At 44.0% G+C, this 14226-nt stretch overlaps 1 protein-coding gene across 1 annotated transcript in view; it reads left to right on the top strand.

Moving 5' to 3' along the window:
• AP3M1 (adaptor related protein complex 3 subunit mu 1) overlaps positions 1–14226 on the top strand; it is a 39517-nt gene that overhangs the window by 5342 nt on the left and 19949 nt on the right. Inside the window, 1 exon segment of the mRNA XM_025212743.1 lies at positions 14160–14226. This exon segment is cut by the window's right edge and continues 26 nt beyond it. Coding sequence (XP_025068528.1) covers positions 14163–14226 — 64 coding nt within the window. The 5' untranslated portion in view covers positions 14160–14162.

The raw sequence follows: 14226 nt of genomic DNA, 5'->3' as shown, positions 1-14226 counted from the left end.
AGGGGGGGCCCCCCCCCCCCCCCCCGGCTCCCTGCAGGTGGCGATGATGGAGCAGGGGGGTGCTCCTTGCTCCTAGGAGGTGATGGCAGTGGAATTGGGGCGGGGGGGTTGGGACGCTGCTGCGGGGGGAACAGTCTGGACCCCAAGCAGCAGGAGGGATGGTGGGAGTGGGCCCAGATTGGGAGGGAGGGAAGGGGGGGGCCACAGGGTTCCACCTCCCCCCCCCCACATTCTTGATGGGCAATTGGCTAGTATCCTTAATAAATTCCTAATGTATTATCTCTTCCAGTATCTCTTTTCTAGATATTAAGACCTTGAAAACTAGTTTAATGAAACTGACACACACAGAATACACCACAGTCTCAAATAAAGCATTTACTATTTCAAATACTAAATGGAAACTTTATCAAAGTATATAATCTTTTCTTTTTTAGCCCTTAAGAAAAACCCTGAATACCTTACAGCTGGGTGCTCAACCCCTGGCTGCAGGGCTCCCCACGGAGCTCTGCAGGCTGTTGCTCTCTAGGCACTAGATTGGGCATGCAGGGTAGAATGGGACCCCAATCCTAGCACATAGGGTCTGATCCAGCCCCATGCCACTTGTTTGGTCCATGGGATCACAAACTTGAACCGTACTACTTTACAATCATAAACTAGTAATTTGGCTTATGGAAAACTTTAAACCATTTACACTGAAATCAGAATTTCCTATTACGTTCTGTGATGGGTATGGTATGGGAGGGGTGGTGCCATGATGCTCCCTAGTGGCCGTTTTGATCCTGCCTGGCTCTTGCCCGTGCCTCCTAGGGTCTCACCCTGCTTCCTTACCTACCTTGTTAAAAGTAATGTGAGAAGGCTCCCCTTGGAGGCTGGTGAGCCTAGGGTTCCCTCTCCTTGGGTCTTACTTGCCTTAGTGGCTAAATTCATGGCCACTCATAAAGCCAAGCCTTGCAGGTGCTACTACTTGACCACTCTTATGAGGCACCTTGCCATAACACAAAGTTTGGCCTCCTCTGGCTTCCAAGCCCTTGTGAGGGTCTCAGCCTTCCCAGCTGCTGCCTCTTTTCTCTAGCTGGCCTCCTTTAACCTAGGCTCACTGAACCAGGTCTCGGCTTACGAGCTCCAACCCCTGTTTGGCCTTTCTCAGGCACTGGCCGTCCCTGGCTTACATCCTGCCATAGCAGTGTTCTAAGCTCTGGCATGCCCCTGTGGCACCCCACTGTGGCGGCCTCATTCAGCCACACCCAGTCCAGTGGTGATGCAGCAAGCCAAATTAAATGTCTATTAATACAAAAAAACCACAGGTGTACTGCTTGCAACACCTGTTGCTCCCAAACTATAATATACTTGGACTAGACCTGCCTCCCCCTTGTGAGCAGGCTCTCTGAGGCTGCTTCACACAGTCAGCTTCTCCATAGAAGCTCCTTCTGCTTGCAGAACCTAATTGCCAGCTTTGGGACAGGGATTGTGTGTCCTGGAGGCCCTCCTGCCTTCCCCTCAGCCTGGCACAGGGGTATTTGATCTCTCAATCAAAGGACTGACTGCAAGTGCTCCTGCTACTCACTTCTATTAAAGTGATAGAGGCACCTGGTGTCCTGGCACATGCCCCTTCCTCCTGGACCAGCAGCTTCAATCCCCACCTCTCTCAATAGAGTTTCTTTCAGTTCTTCCCTTTGATTCCATAGGTCACTGCTCCCCTCTGCCTGTAGCATGCTTTTGCACAGGTGTCAAGGGCTCTGATTAAGTCCCCCTCAACCTCCCTGGCTGAGTAACAACTTGGGTCTGCTGTTACACCTTCCTATTACCGCTAGCTTTTTTCTATCTGATTTCTTTTTTTCTCTTCATCCTTTTTCCAGTCACTTATGTTATACCTGCTTCCATGCACACAATGCACGTTATTTTTAATAGAGGTTCTAATATTTCTATTACAAGCATTTGGTCTTTCTACAATGCTTTTTTTAAGTACAGATTTTCTACCTGTCTGTTTTCAATCTTTAAAGGGCTTCCCAAGGAAGACTTGTGGCACTCAAGATAGTTGATGTGTAAACTAAATTTGGGAGGCCTAATTCTTCTGTTTTTACACATGCAAGCACCAGTCCATTGAAGCTGGTGGGATTAAGAGGTCTACTTACATGCTATACCTTATGGAGGCAAAGGAAATATTTAAGAAAATGTATGTCACTTTTGTGCCATCCAGATCATTAATATGGCTGAGTACAGTGGGTGAGAAATAGGGGGTGCATGTGCACCCCCAAGAGTGCTGGTGCACCCCCTGTCAGGCCGTGCTCCCTGTTTAGCTGGGGCAGCAGGTGGGAGCACCAGTGCCCCCCCCTGTGAGTGCTGGCCAGGGAGCGGGGCTGCCAGCAAAAGTGGAAGTGGCAACGGGAGTTGTGGAAGTGGTACGGCCACTTTTATGGTCAGTGAGACCGGCTGACGCCCACCCCCCGCCCCACCCTCGCCCCCCAGGTCACTCACTCAAGAGGTACCAGACACCCATGGCTGAATAAGTGTCTAACCCCTGGAATGAAGTGGAGTAGCTTGGAAGATGCACTGCAATTTAGGAAGGTCCCTATACATTAGAGTAAATTGGCAGTACAGCAGCACCTTTAATCTTGCACTTGTAGCTCCCTGCCCCCCTCTCCCTCCCCCACCACTGCTGAGTGGCCAAGAGGCAAAAACTGTAGCATTTATTGCCTCTCAGCCACTTGGTGGCAGGGGGTGGGGAGGGGGAAGCGAGGCGCACTACTAAGATATAGTTTCATAGTTGTTAGGGTCTGGAAAGGACCTTGCAGATCATCATAATGACTTTCCTTTAACTGCCTATACATTTTAATCCAGCATTTCAAGACTTGGGCACTGTGCAGATATGTCACTTTTTAAATCCAAAATGCCTATTAAAATTAAAACTGACCTTGTGAGAGAAGCAGCATGGGGATAATTATGCTGTCTCTCTGCTGTTGTGCCTTCATAGCCTCTGTGTTGTAGAGCTCTGCGCTGTGCTGCTGTGTGCAGTGTACTGGGGTATGGTAATGGGAGAATCTCACCGAGCCTGTAACCCTTGGTTTCTAGCTGCCTAATAGCCCAAATCTGCAAAATGTTCATAATTCTCACTGGCACTTGTAGAATTTCAGGCAATTGGCAACTTCCCTGATAGGTTTCCATTCTTTAAAACTCACAAAAATCTCTCTGGCATTAAACATGCCATTCTGTATTCATTTTGCTTAGTGTAGTATGTGACCTATTTTGAATAGTGAATTTCCTCAGAAATTCCCTTAACATTCTTCAGCTGATTTCATGGGACGGGATGCTTGCTACAAACACAGTTCCACCCATATTTTCCCAGAATGAGTATTAGGAATGAGTGGCATCTGTTCTCTTGCCAAGTGGATTGGATTTTTTTTCAAAAAAGCTGGAAAAAAATTAAATCCTTGAATACACCAAAAGGAAATGAGATGATTAAACACTGAGTATTTATTTGTTGGGTGTCACTAAGAGATGGGGTGTATCTGAGTCTGCCAGTGATGGAGTGTTTGGGTTGGAAACAAATTAAATTGAGACAGCATGTAAACATATGGAAAGCCTACCAGCTGGTAGCTGACATGCTATGCAAATTTCTGCTTGCAATACAGGCTGTGATTTTTGTTATTGAAAACATGAAGGAGGATGGAAAGGGCACCCCCCCACCCCATAATACACTACTAATTAAAAGCAAATTTAAAGCACTCCTAAGGGACTACTTACTTTAAAAAAATAAATCCAGAAAGTGATTATCAGTGGTAAGAGAATAAAGCTAAAGATGAGAGAGACATGAGGGAAGCAGACAACTGTTTCTATGTTTGTAACTCTTTTTAATCAGATTGGTTACACACATAGCTCTGATCTAGTACAAATGCAAAGAAAGTAGATGTTGATTAAACAAAAGCCCTTGTTAGTCTTGGTCTCACTCACCTGAAGTTCCCAGAATCAAAATAGTTATAACTAAGAGAAATACCTCTCAAGACTCTAGGTAGTTATGAATTGAATACATAGTATTTTTCTCCTAATTATGGGTGAACTGAGAGATTTTTAGGGGCCAATACTGATAGCTGATTTTTTAAGGAGGCATATTGACTGATGCCAATCAGATTTACAATACAGCTATGTTCAGCTGGTAAGTCTTTGGTGGAAGGGGAGTAGGGGGGAAGGGGCATGGGGGTGCAGATCAAGGCTCCTGCGGTGGGGGAGGGAGTAGGGCTATGGGCAGGTGCTGCCCAGCTGGGGCAGGGGGGAGGATGGAGCCATAGCTCATCTGGGGGGCACAGGGCAGGGGGTGTGGTTCCCACCACTGCACACCCTGCAAGGGCATGGGGAGGGTGGCAGCATGTGCCCCTGGATCTGGGCAGGTGGGCTGCAGCTGCGTGGGGCATGGGGCGGGGATTGGGCTGAGGCTGCAGTCAGGGTGGGTGGCAGTGGTGCCGGGAAGGGGACTACAGGGGGGGCTGTAGCCCCCCCCCAATTTTTTTTTGCCATAGCCCACCCTTCCAGCACCACCACTGCCTGCCCCAAAAGCAGCCCTGAGCCAACCTCACCCCCATGCACTGGGAAGAGTCTGGTGCAGCCCTGGCCCCAGCCCGCAGGTGGAGCACCCCTCCCCCTGCAGATCTGGGGGCACATGCCCCCCCTGTGCCCTTCTGGGGTGCAGGCAGTGGTGGGAGCTGCCCTGCCATGCTCCCCAGATGAACTGCTTGTGGCTCCATCCTGCACCTTGTCCTGGCTGGGCAGCGCCTGCCCCAGCCCTGCTCCCTCCCTCACCATGGGGGGCATTAATCTGCCCCCCCACACCCCTTCCTTCCCCCTTCTCCTTCCTCCACAATACTCCCCTTCTTCCTCTTACCAGCTGCATGCAACTCTCCAAGCTGCCAGGCTGTGCGCCTCGCTGCCTGAGTGCTACGCTGCAGCTGCATGCATGCATGGCCATTTATTGGCCACATCAGGCCTAATTCCGATGCAATCAATTTTCTTTATTTCGGTGCTAATCTGATATTGGACCAATGTATCAGTGTACCTCTAGTTGTAATAGTAAATGACAGGTGAATTATGCATCTTTATAAATGAAAGGATTAATGATATTCAGATACTTGTATTAAGGAGCATCAACAGAAAAGAAAATCCAATCACTTGTACTTAAATGAGACGGAATCTTTTGGAAGCAGTAGTTAAACATCTGCAATTCAATTTTGTCACAGGCTGCATTATTGAATGTCAACAAAAGCTAAATGGTAGAATTGTCTGTCTAGGATCTAGTTTACATGAGAACAGCATTATGTGAGAAAAATATTGGAGGATCTTAAACAGTTAAACAAGGAAATGTCATTTTTATGCCCGGATTTTTAAAAGGAGCCTACAAAAACTAAGTATGCTGATCCCATTGAAATCAAGGCATCTCACACTCTGGCTCTTGGGAGAAATTTGTTTTAGTGGTTTTATGTATAACATACCATTAGCAGGACCACTTACTCTTTTATACTTTCCAAAAGGAGAATATATTCTTAATCTCACAGGCCTTTACATTGGAGCTCAGGGAGCCAGTGACTTTCATGGGCAGGGGTTTATGGTGCATACAGCTTGCCCTTACCCTACCCTCCAAGTATGAGTCATTCATAATAGACTTGAGTTGTTGGACTTTGCTTGGTGCAGAGCTAGGACATGAGGGGAGGGGTCAGAAAACATGTGGAAGTGTGTTGAAGATGCTAGAGCAGTGCAAGCAGCATTCTGCCATTTTTCCAAGTCTAGATCACTAGGGCTATGCTCTGAGGGGCTGGAACAACATTAGTTAACATAAGAGATCAACAAAATGCCATTTGGGGAAAAAAATTATGGGAAACTGGGTTTTCAAGATGTACTTTTTCTGTCACCCCTCTATAAACAAGGAGTATCCCTTGAATGGATCTTTGCTCTTTGGGAACTCAGAAGAGCTGAAAAAGCAAAACCAGAGGTTAGGTACCTTCCCCTCTAGTAATGTAATTAGAGGGCAAGAAAAAAGGAGCCACCTGTTCTTAGACAAGGTACTATATACTACCTGTGCAACAGAACTGTAACTCAGTCCACTGAGTGTTAGATATCCCAGCATACCAACAACATGCATGCTTGTGCTTGACTGAAAGATGGCACAGAAGACTCTGGAAACACGTTGCATGAGCACTGTAAGACAAAGTCTATCCACTTCTCTTTATCTGTCTTAGGTCAGGCATAGGAAATAGGAGCTATCTCCCCCTTGTCTGTATTCAAAAACAAAGCCACCCAGTTTTGTATAATACTATCTCATCCTTTCCTTGGAAAGTTTCTTTCCAAGACACAGCTTTCACTTGTTCCTCCTAAGGCTCTGGGAAGCACAGCCCTGTATGTCACCAGACTGTATATAATCCTCCTGACAAGACCATCTCTGTGCATCACTACTGATGCAGCCTAAAGAACTCAACACTGAAATAAAGTACATGTGCACCTCTTACCATGTTACAGTAACAGCTCTGTCAACCTTCTCCAGTTACTGTCCATCATTCAGTATAAGCATACTGAATGCAGTGACAGCAACTGGAATATGTGCAGATGAATCCTGTGGTTCAAAGCTACAGAATGCTGCACAACCAGTGATATGCTTCTGGCCATCAAGGTCCCAACATTTCCAGAACCATTCCCTTGTTAGCTCTTGAGGGCAGAGTTCAGGTTGCACTGCAAGGGTTATGTACATACTTTCTTCTTTTCCTGGTTTTCATAAATGGACCTGTAGCTTGGTTTGATGTTCTGGCAGGTCATGTGGCATCACCAGGCTGTTATTGCTGAATAAATAAAGTTTTGAAGCAGTTAATTGTAGGTAAGGATAGGCATGTGCCCTCAGTGATTGCTCCTGAAAACACTACCATAATTCTTTACCAATACACAACACTCCTCTTGGGTGGTTTTGCTGTGCCTTTCATCCAGGTTTTCCATTTGGTCAGACACAGGAAGGAACAAAACCGTAGTGTCTGAATTTGGTCAAAAAGGATAAAACAGTAATCTGCATAACAAACATATATTGGACAAAAAATGTTCTCCTCTGGGGCCCTTCTGTTCCCTTGGAACTGGAAGAGTGACTAGAAAGAAGGAAGTGAGATCCCCTGTAACAGAGTTCTTGACAAGAACAAGTAGTTTGTCTTTGAGCAAAAGGAGCACTGAAAGGCAATTTCTTTCACCTCTACATGAAATTTCTCAATCAAGTCAACAATACAGCAGCTCAGGGGTATCAAAAGCTACTAGTTTACTTACAGTAACTACCTATGGCTTAACTGTTGAATTGTGGATGAGTATTCAAAGCCTGTTCCTTATGGGAGCTCTCTGCTTCCAGGTCTTTATATATCTGCACTCTAAGCATTGCTGGAGATAGAGAGTCTTCAGTGGAGTACTTAAGACTATAGAGGTGGAAGGCATTTCTGGGCCCTTAAATCCAGTTCCCTGCATTTGCAGGCAACTAACTACACAGAGGGCATGTCTACATGAGACACTGACTGCGCAGTAGCCTGATACTACTGCACAGTAGTGTTGCGTGGCAAAAACCTTGCCGAGACGCTACTGTGCAGTAACATTACTTAAAAGGCATTTGCTGACACTACTGTGCTGTAACTCCAGTTACTGTGCATTTATTTAGTACTTGCTAATACATGTACTAAATAAATGCACAGTAACAACTGTGTGGTAGCATCTTATGTAGATGCACCAAGAGATTTAAAAAAAAAAAAAAAAAATGGGTATTTCAAACTCTTGGGTGCTGCCGCCACCTGGCATGAGCTAGAAATACCAACAACACTAACATTCCAAAGATCAAAAAGACAGGAAGGCTGCCAGTGCCCTGCCACTGTAGTTGCATATACTGATAGGATCTTAGGAAGAAAACCATACTGTGTGCCACAGAGGCAAAATCTCTGCAGTCCATGTTAGTCTGGCCTAAAGCTGTTGATCAGCTTAACCTTGAATAGAAGAGCAAGACCCTCTTGCCAAGATGCCTGTGAGGTTTCTAATGCTAACACACTCCAGTCAAAACTCCTAGCTTTAGCTGTAGCCAAAGTTCAGTCTGTCAGAGAAAAGTAGAACAGAAAAAATGCATAAGCTAATAAAGTACTGGAAATCATGGGGGCCAGGGGAGAATTCTTCATATCCCTTCCAGGTGACCAATAGAAGCCCTGAAGCATGGGATTCCTAGGCACCTACCACACTATGTAAAAAGTATCTCTGTACCCTAACACAAAGATGGCAAATATTTGAATCCACATATCCCATACACTGGTTTTCAAACAAGAATTCCCTACCATAAACTTACTGGGTTTGATAATAAGGGATTCAGACCTTTTTGCTCTTACTGTTTGTCCTGAAAAAACAATACAAAACTTTTTAAACAGTAGATTTGAATTGATAAGACTTCCAGATTATTCAAAACCAGTTTTTAGCCTGTTAGAGTTGTTCAGCTTCCTGGGAAGGTTCACCAGCAGCCAGAGTGGAAGTACTTATGGGGGGCGGGGTGTGAGTGAGTGAGTGAAGTTTTTTGTTTTTGTTTTTTATTTAAATTTCACAAGTTTTGATCTTTGACCTCTTTACTTTTAGTGTCCTAATCCTAAAAATGCCTTGCCGTTTGACTGCTGATATCATTTAATTGACCTATTGGTGTGAGTAGCAATTTTATGATAGATTTGTTTATGTACCAATGTTAAGACATGATTTCTTACCCATGATAGTACAGTGCTTAGTTCTTTTCATTGCAAAACAACATTTGACTCAAGATAGACGAGGGGATGAGGAACAAGAGTTGAATGATTTCTGTGTTGCCTGTAGAAGTCTGGTGATGGAAAGCTTGGCTGGTTAGAGAATCTTAAATCCTGGGGAATACCATAAATAGTTTCTGAAGTAATATCTTTCATAGCACCAATAGTAAAATAATCCAGTGATCTCTGAAATAGTATTCATTAAGCAAGTATGTGATTAGCTAATCTCTTAAAGGGAAATTGTTGCCATCTATTCAGTGTCCTGCGTAAGATAAATTAGTAGTTTTGGTTTAGTTCTTATTTATCCCATGCACTGGTACAAGCTAGGGCCTGACAGGCTAGGCAGCAGTCCTTTAGAAAAGGGACCGGGGTGTTATAGTGGACAATAAACTGAGTATGAGCCAACAGTGTGCCCTTGTTGCCAGGAAGGCTAACGGCATACTGGGCTGCATTGGTAGGAGTGTTGCTAGCAGACAGAGGGAAGAAATTAATCCCCCTTATTCAGCACTGGTGAAGCTGCATCTGGAGTAGTGTGTCCAGTTTAGGGCCCCCCACTACAAAAAGGATGTGGACAACTTGGAGAAAGTCCAGTGGAGGGCATGAAACATGGTGAGAGGGTTGAGGTACATGACTTCTGAGGAGAGGCTGAGAGAACTAGGCTTATTCAGTGTAGAGAAGAGAAGCCTGAGAGGGGATTTAATAGCTTCATCTACTTTGAAGTGTGGTTCCAAAGAGGATGGAGTGGAACTGTTCTTAGTGGTGGCAGATGAGAGGACAAGGAGCAACGGTCCTAAGTTGCAGCATGGGAAGTTTAGGTTAGACATTAGGAAAAACTTTCTCACTAGAAGGGTATTAAAACACTGGAACAGGTTACCCAGAGAGGTTGTGTTACTGGAGTTTTTTAAGACCCGGATAGACAAAGCCTTGGCTGGGGTGATCTAGTTGGGGATGGTCCTGCTTTGCACAGGGGTTTGAACTAGATGACCTGAGGTCCCGTCCAACCCTAATTTTCTGTGATTCTAAGTAGGTGTCCATATCACAACCAGAGCTGCTTCCTTAGCAGTATCACCAGAGAAACTTATAGCTGAATGTTGTGATGGTTGACTTGTCTTTTTTACTAGAAGGTGAGGCCGTAAAGGTGATGCCCAGAAGTAGAACTTGGTTTATAGCTGCTTGCACTGTACTTGACCCACGGAGTGAGCTTTTTGTTTCCAGAGTTCTTAAACCAGCTGTTCTGGCAGCACTAAAGTAATCTATGAAAAGGGGATGCTGGAGCTGGGCTTAAAATAGTAAAGCTCTGTCAGAGAAATTAAAGTTTGGAAGTTCTGTAAAAACTGCCATGAAATATAACTTAACCTAGAACAGCTGAGTAATAAGCACCAATTGTGTTGCCTTGTAAGAGCATAATCAGGATTTATCACATATGAAGTGATTGCGATAACACAACCAACCCAGAAGTATGCACCAGGATAGCATGTTATGATCAGAATGTAAAGAAATAGATTTTAGCTGGCAGGCCTGCAATTTAATGTAAATGCTGTGTTTATATATTTTTAAAGAATGTGTCAGGGAGGGTTGCCAGTTGGTAGAACCTGGGTAAGTGTTGATTACAGTACAACTTTTAGATCTTAAAAAAAAAAAAAAAAAAACAGCAAAAAACTGATACAGATGTCTGATGTACTGAGAGCCTGATGCAAAGCCCATTGCAGATCTGGACCTATTCTGATCAGTGGGGTGTCTTCACTGGGTGCAGTGAGCTTCAGATCAGGCCATTGTGGAAATGGAGTCCTTCAGTGGCAGCTGAGGCCACTGCTGCTTGTACCAAACCTTTCCTATGCAACTTTCTCTGCATTTGTTGTGAATTAGGGTTTGTCTTTGTTAACAGATGTGCTATTGTATCCATATTAAAATGTACAGAGAACTTTTCTAAGCTTTCATAGCTGATCACTTTCAAATGTTTGACCTGCATTGACATGAAACAATACTGACATTCAGTGGTTAATTAGAATTACCGCAGTTGTGTGACCAAAAGAGATTTTGGAGGGTTTTAACGTTCAGTGCCTGCTAAATTCAGGACTTGTTTAGTTAAACTGGATTAAAGCAATTATGGCAAGGCTGCCGTGTCATTAAAAACATTCCCTTGCTTTATAAAAATTATCCATCTTTTTTTCCTATTGCTGTTCCAGAAACACAATAAATACAAGTAGCATTGGATTTGCTTAATATATGTCAAGAAGAGAACTAGTTTATAGCTTTATTTCCTTCCCTATCTGTAACTAATTGGCATCAAGGAGTGTGTCTACATGAGATGCTTTACTCAAGATTAGCACAAATTATTGCGCAGTAAGCATTGCCGTCTACACATGCAGATACTGTGCAGTAATTTGTGCTCATCACAAGTAAATTTGCTACCTGTAAATGGAAGTATTGTTACTGCGCAGTATGGCATGTGTAGACAGCCAGTCGGGAACAAACCTGGGCTGCTCCTGGACAGCAGGGGGCGGGAGATTGCTCCCTGCTGGGGCAGGCTCTGCCACTGGTGCCCAGGTGGGGACACTGTCCTCCTGCCTCTGCTCCCCAATCATGGAGTGGGGGCTGGAAGATTTTCCTAGCCCTCACTCTGCGACTGCAGTCATGGAGCTGGGTCTGGGAACAGGCTGGATGCAATCTTCCAGCCCTCATTCCTACAATTGTAGAGAGGAAGCTGGGAACAAGTTCCCAGCCTGTTTGTGGAGTGGGGGCTGGGAACTCCATGAATGGGGAGAGTTCACCCTCCAGCCTGGAGCTGGCTGGGACCTGCCCCTGACTAGGACAGTTCCTGGCCAGCCCCAGGCTGTGCAGGGAAGTCTACATATGCAGCCTGGAGGTGGTTGGGGACTGTCCTGTTTCGGGCAATCCCCAGCCAGCTCCAGGCTGCACATGCAAACTTCCCCACAGAGCCTGGGGCTAGCTGAAAACTATCCCAGTCAGAGGCAGGTCCTCTAGCCCTGTGCTCCTATCGAGCAACTGAAGTGCAGGGCTTGGAAAGAGCTGCCGGGGGGGGGGGTGCAGGTCCCAGTCCCCTGCCCCAGTCTGCCAGTTGGGGCAGTTAGCAGTGAGACCCTGGCTGAGTGGGGAATCTGGGTGCTAACTGCCCTACTGCTGCTCTGTGGGGTCAGGCCAACTCTCAGTATTGTGCTGTTAGACAGGAGGGTGTGACACAATTGTGCGCACACACACACACGCACATGCATACCTATCACCAATTCAAGCACATACACTATACACCCCAAAAGTTAGACACAGATCTCTAATTTGTATATCATGCACACAGTGCCGTGTGTGTGTGTGTGTGTGTGTGTGTGTGTGTGTGTGTGTGTGTGTACACACACACACACACACACACACACACACTCTCTCTCTCACCAGTTCTCACACGTACAACCCACCTACACATACACAAGCTGCTCTAGGAGGCTGATGCTGGGCCAGCGGGGGCAGGAGTAGACTGCTGTCAGGAGCAGCAAATCCACTTCTGCATCCCCACATGTGTAGATGCTTGCCCGGGGTAGTTTATGCTAGAGCAAACCCATCCCACAGCATTTGCACATGTAGACGCACCCAAGGATTCCTAAAAATCCTCCTTTTAAGTGACCTCTTGGCTCAGAATGTATATTTACCTGTGTAATGGCCAAAGATGTGTCCTTTTTATGCATCTTCCCTAAGAAAAGAGATGCTTTTAATATAAATTAGCTAACTTTGGTTAAAGACCCTTTGGAGACAAGGCAGTTAATCCGTTTCACAGAATTAAGAGGGTGAGTTAGACTAAGCTGCTTCATGGCTGTCAGAAGTGCATTTTTCCACTAAGATAATGAGTTCACAGATTCAACATAATAAACAGATGCTTGGGTTGTAATAATGACGGAGAGAGTCTTATCTGGAGTTAAGCAATTTTTCCAGCAGTCTGATACAAGGCTTAAGGCATGTAGTATGAAATGGTCAGTGTTTACTGGTTAGCTCTTCTTATGGGTGTACCACTAAATGTGGCAGTTTCGGGGGTGAGTAATGTTTTGTCATTGTTAGGTTTGTTGTGGAATACAACCTATTGCCATCTGAAGTCCATTTTAGTCAACCTATCCAGATTAAAGGAAAATATTATCCATACAGCTTTCCTTGGCTATATGAATTTAGTTGCTGTTCTTCCCTCCAACTAGTACTCTAGAAATTAATACCCATTAACTATGCTGTTTCTTCACATCTGTCTAAATAACTTTCTGAACCTAGATATTGAGCACCAACGCTAATATTTTAATCCCCCCAAGGTAATGCATTGAGCTTCCTTGCTATTTTTAAATGTGTGAAAGTGCTACCCCAACTTCTGATAGAGGTAGCCTCTTTGGCAGTTACAAAGAGAGTATTTTGTTGGGTTTTTTTGTTTTTTAGCTAGTTTGGTTAGCTAGTTCACTTCACTGCCTGATTCATTCAAAGCTGTGAAACAGAACGGCAATTAAGACAACAAAGACAGCTTATTTTCTGCATCTACTATGTGAATGAAAATCATATGAGACTGAGATCAAATGTTTTTGTGATTATTGTTACTAGTTATGACTTTCAAGACTCTAGTTTATTTACTACAAATAATATATATTGGCTACATTTAATAAATCTGTTAGTTTTTTAAAGTAAAGCATATTTAGACAAATATGCTTCTTTCTTAGGTATCCTGGACACTTAAAGTAGGGAGTTCTTTTGCATTTATTTAATTGTGTAACTGGTAACTAAAACATTTTTGTAAAATGCTGTATTTAAATGTCATTCTTATTTTCATTTTAATACAGCTTCAAGCACATTACAAGTAGATGAGTAAACGTTTTGTCAATAACAATGTCATGTACCAATTTCAAATTAAACTAATGTAAAAATTAAGCATCTCAATAAATGTTAAGCTGTGTAGTTGCTTAAACAAACATGTATCCATTTTGTTTGTCTACCTGGTTACTGAAAAATAGTTCCAGGTTCAGTAGAAGGGCTACATTTTAGTTGCAAATAATATATATTGCAATAGTTACCAAGCCAAAAGAATCTGCCTTTCTTTATGAAAAAACCTGAAGTAGAAATGCAGAACAGGAATTAAAATTATTATTTAAATCAAATTTCCTGCTTCATTAAAATAATGAGTTAAGCTATTTTAAATCAAACCATTTTGATTTATTGTTAGCATGGGTATGTTTTGTAGAATGTCTTTTACTTACAGTAAAATCAGTAATATTTAATATTTGATGTGGTGACTTAAAAAAAAAATCAGTGTAGCATGGTACAGAATTGCCACCACTGTAAGGGAGAACTGTGAGAATTGATATCAGTCTTAGTCGCTTCTGTTTGTTTTAACTTGTGTGAATGTGTCTCCAACAGAAAATGATCCACAGTCTGTTTCTTATAAACTGTTCTGGTGATATATTCTTGGAGAAGCACTGGAAGA

Source organism: Alligator sinensis, unplaced genomic scaffold, assembly GCF_000455745.1.
Source record: "Alligator sinensis unplaced genomic scaffold, ASM45574v1 scaffold109_1, whole genome shotgun sequence".
NCBI lineage: Eukaryota > Metazoa > Chordata > Crocodylia > Alligatoridae > Alligator > Alligator sinensis.
This window is presented reverse-complemented; position numbering and strand designations above follow the sequence as displayed.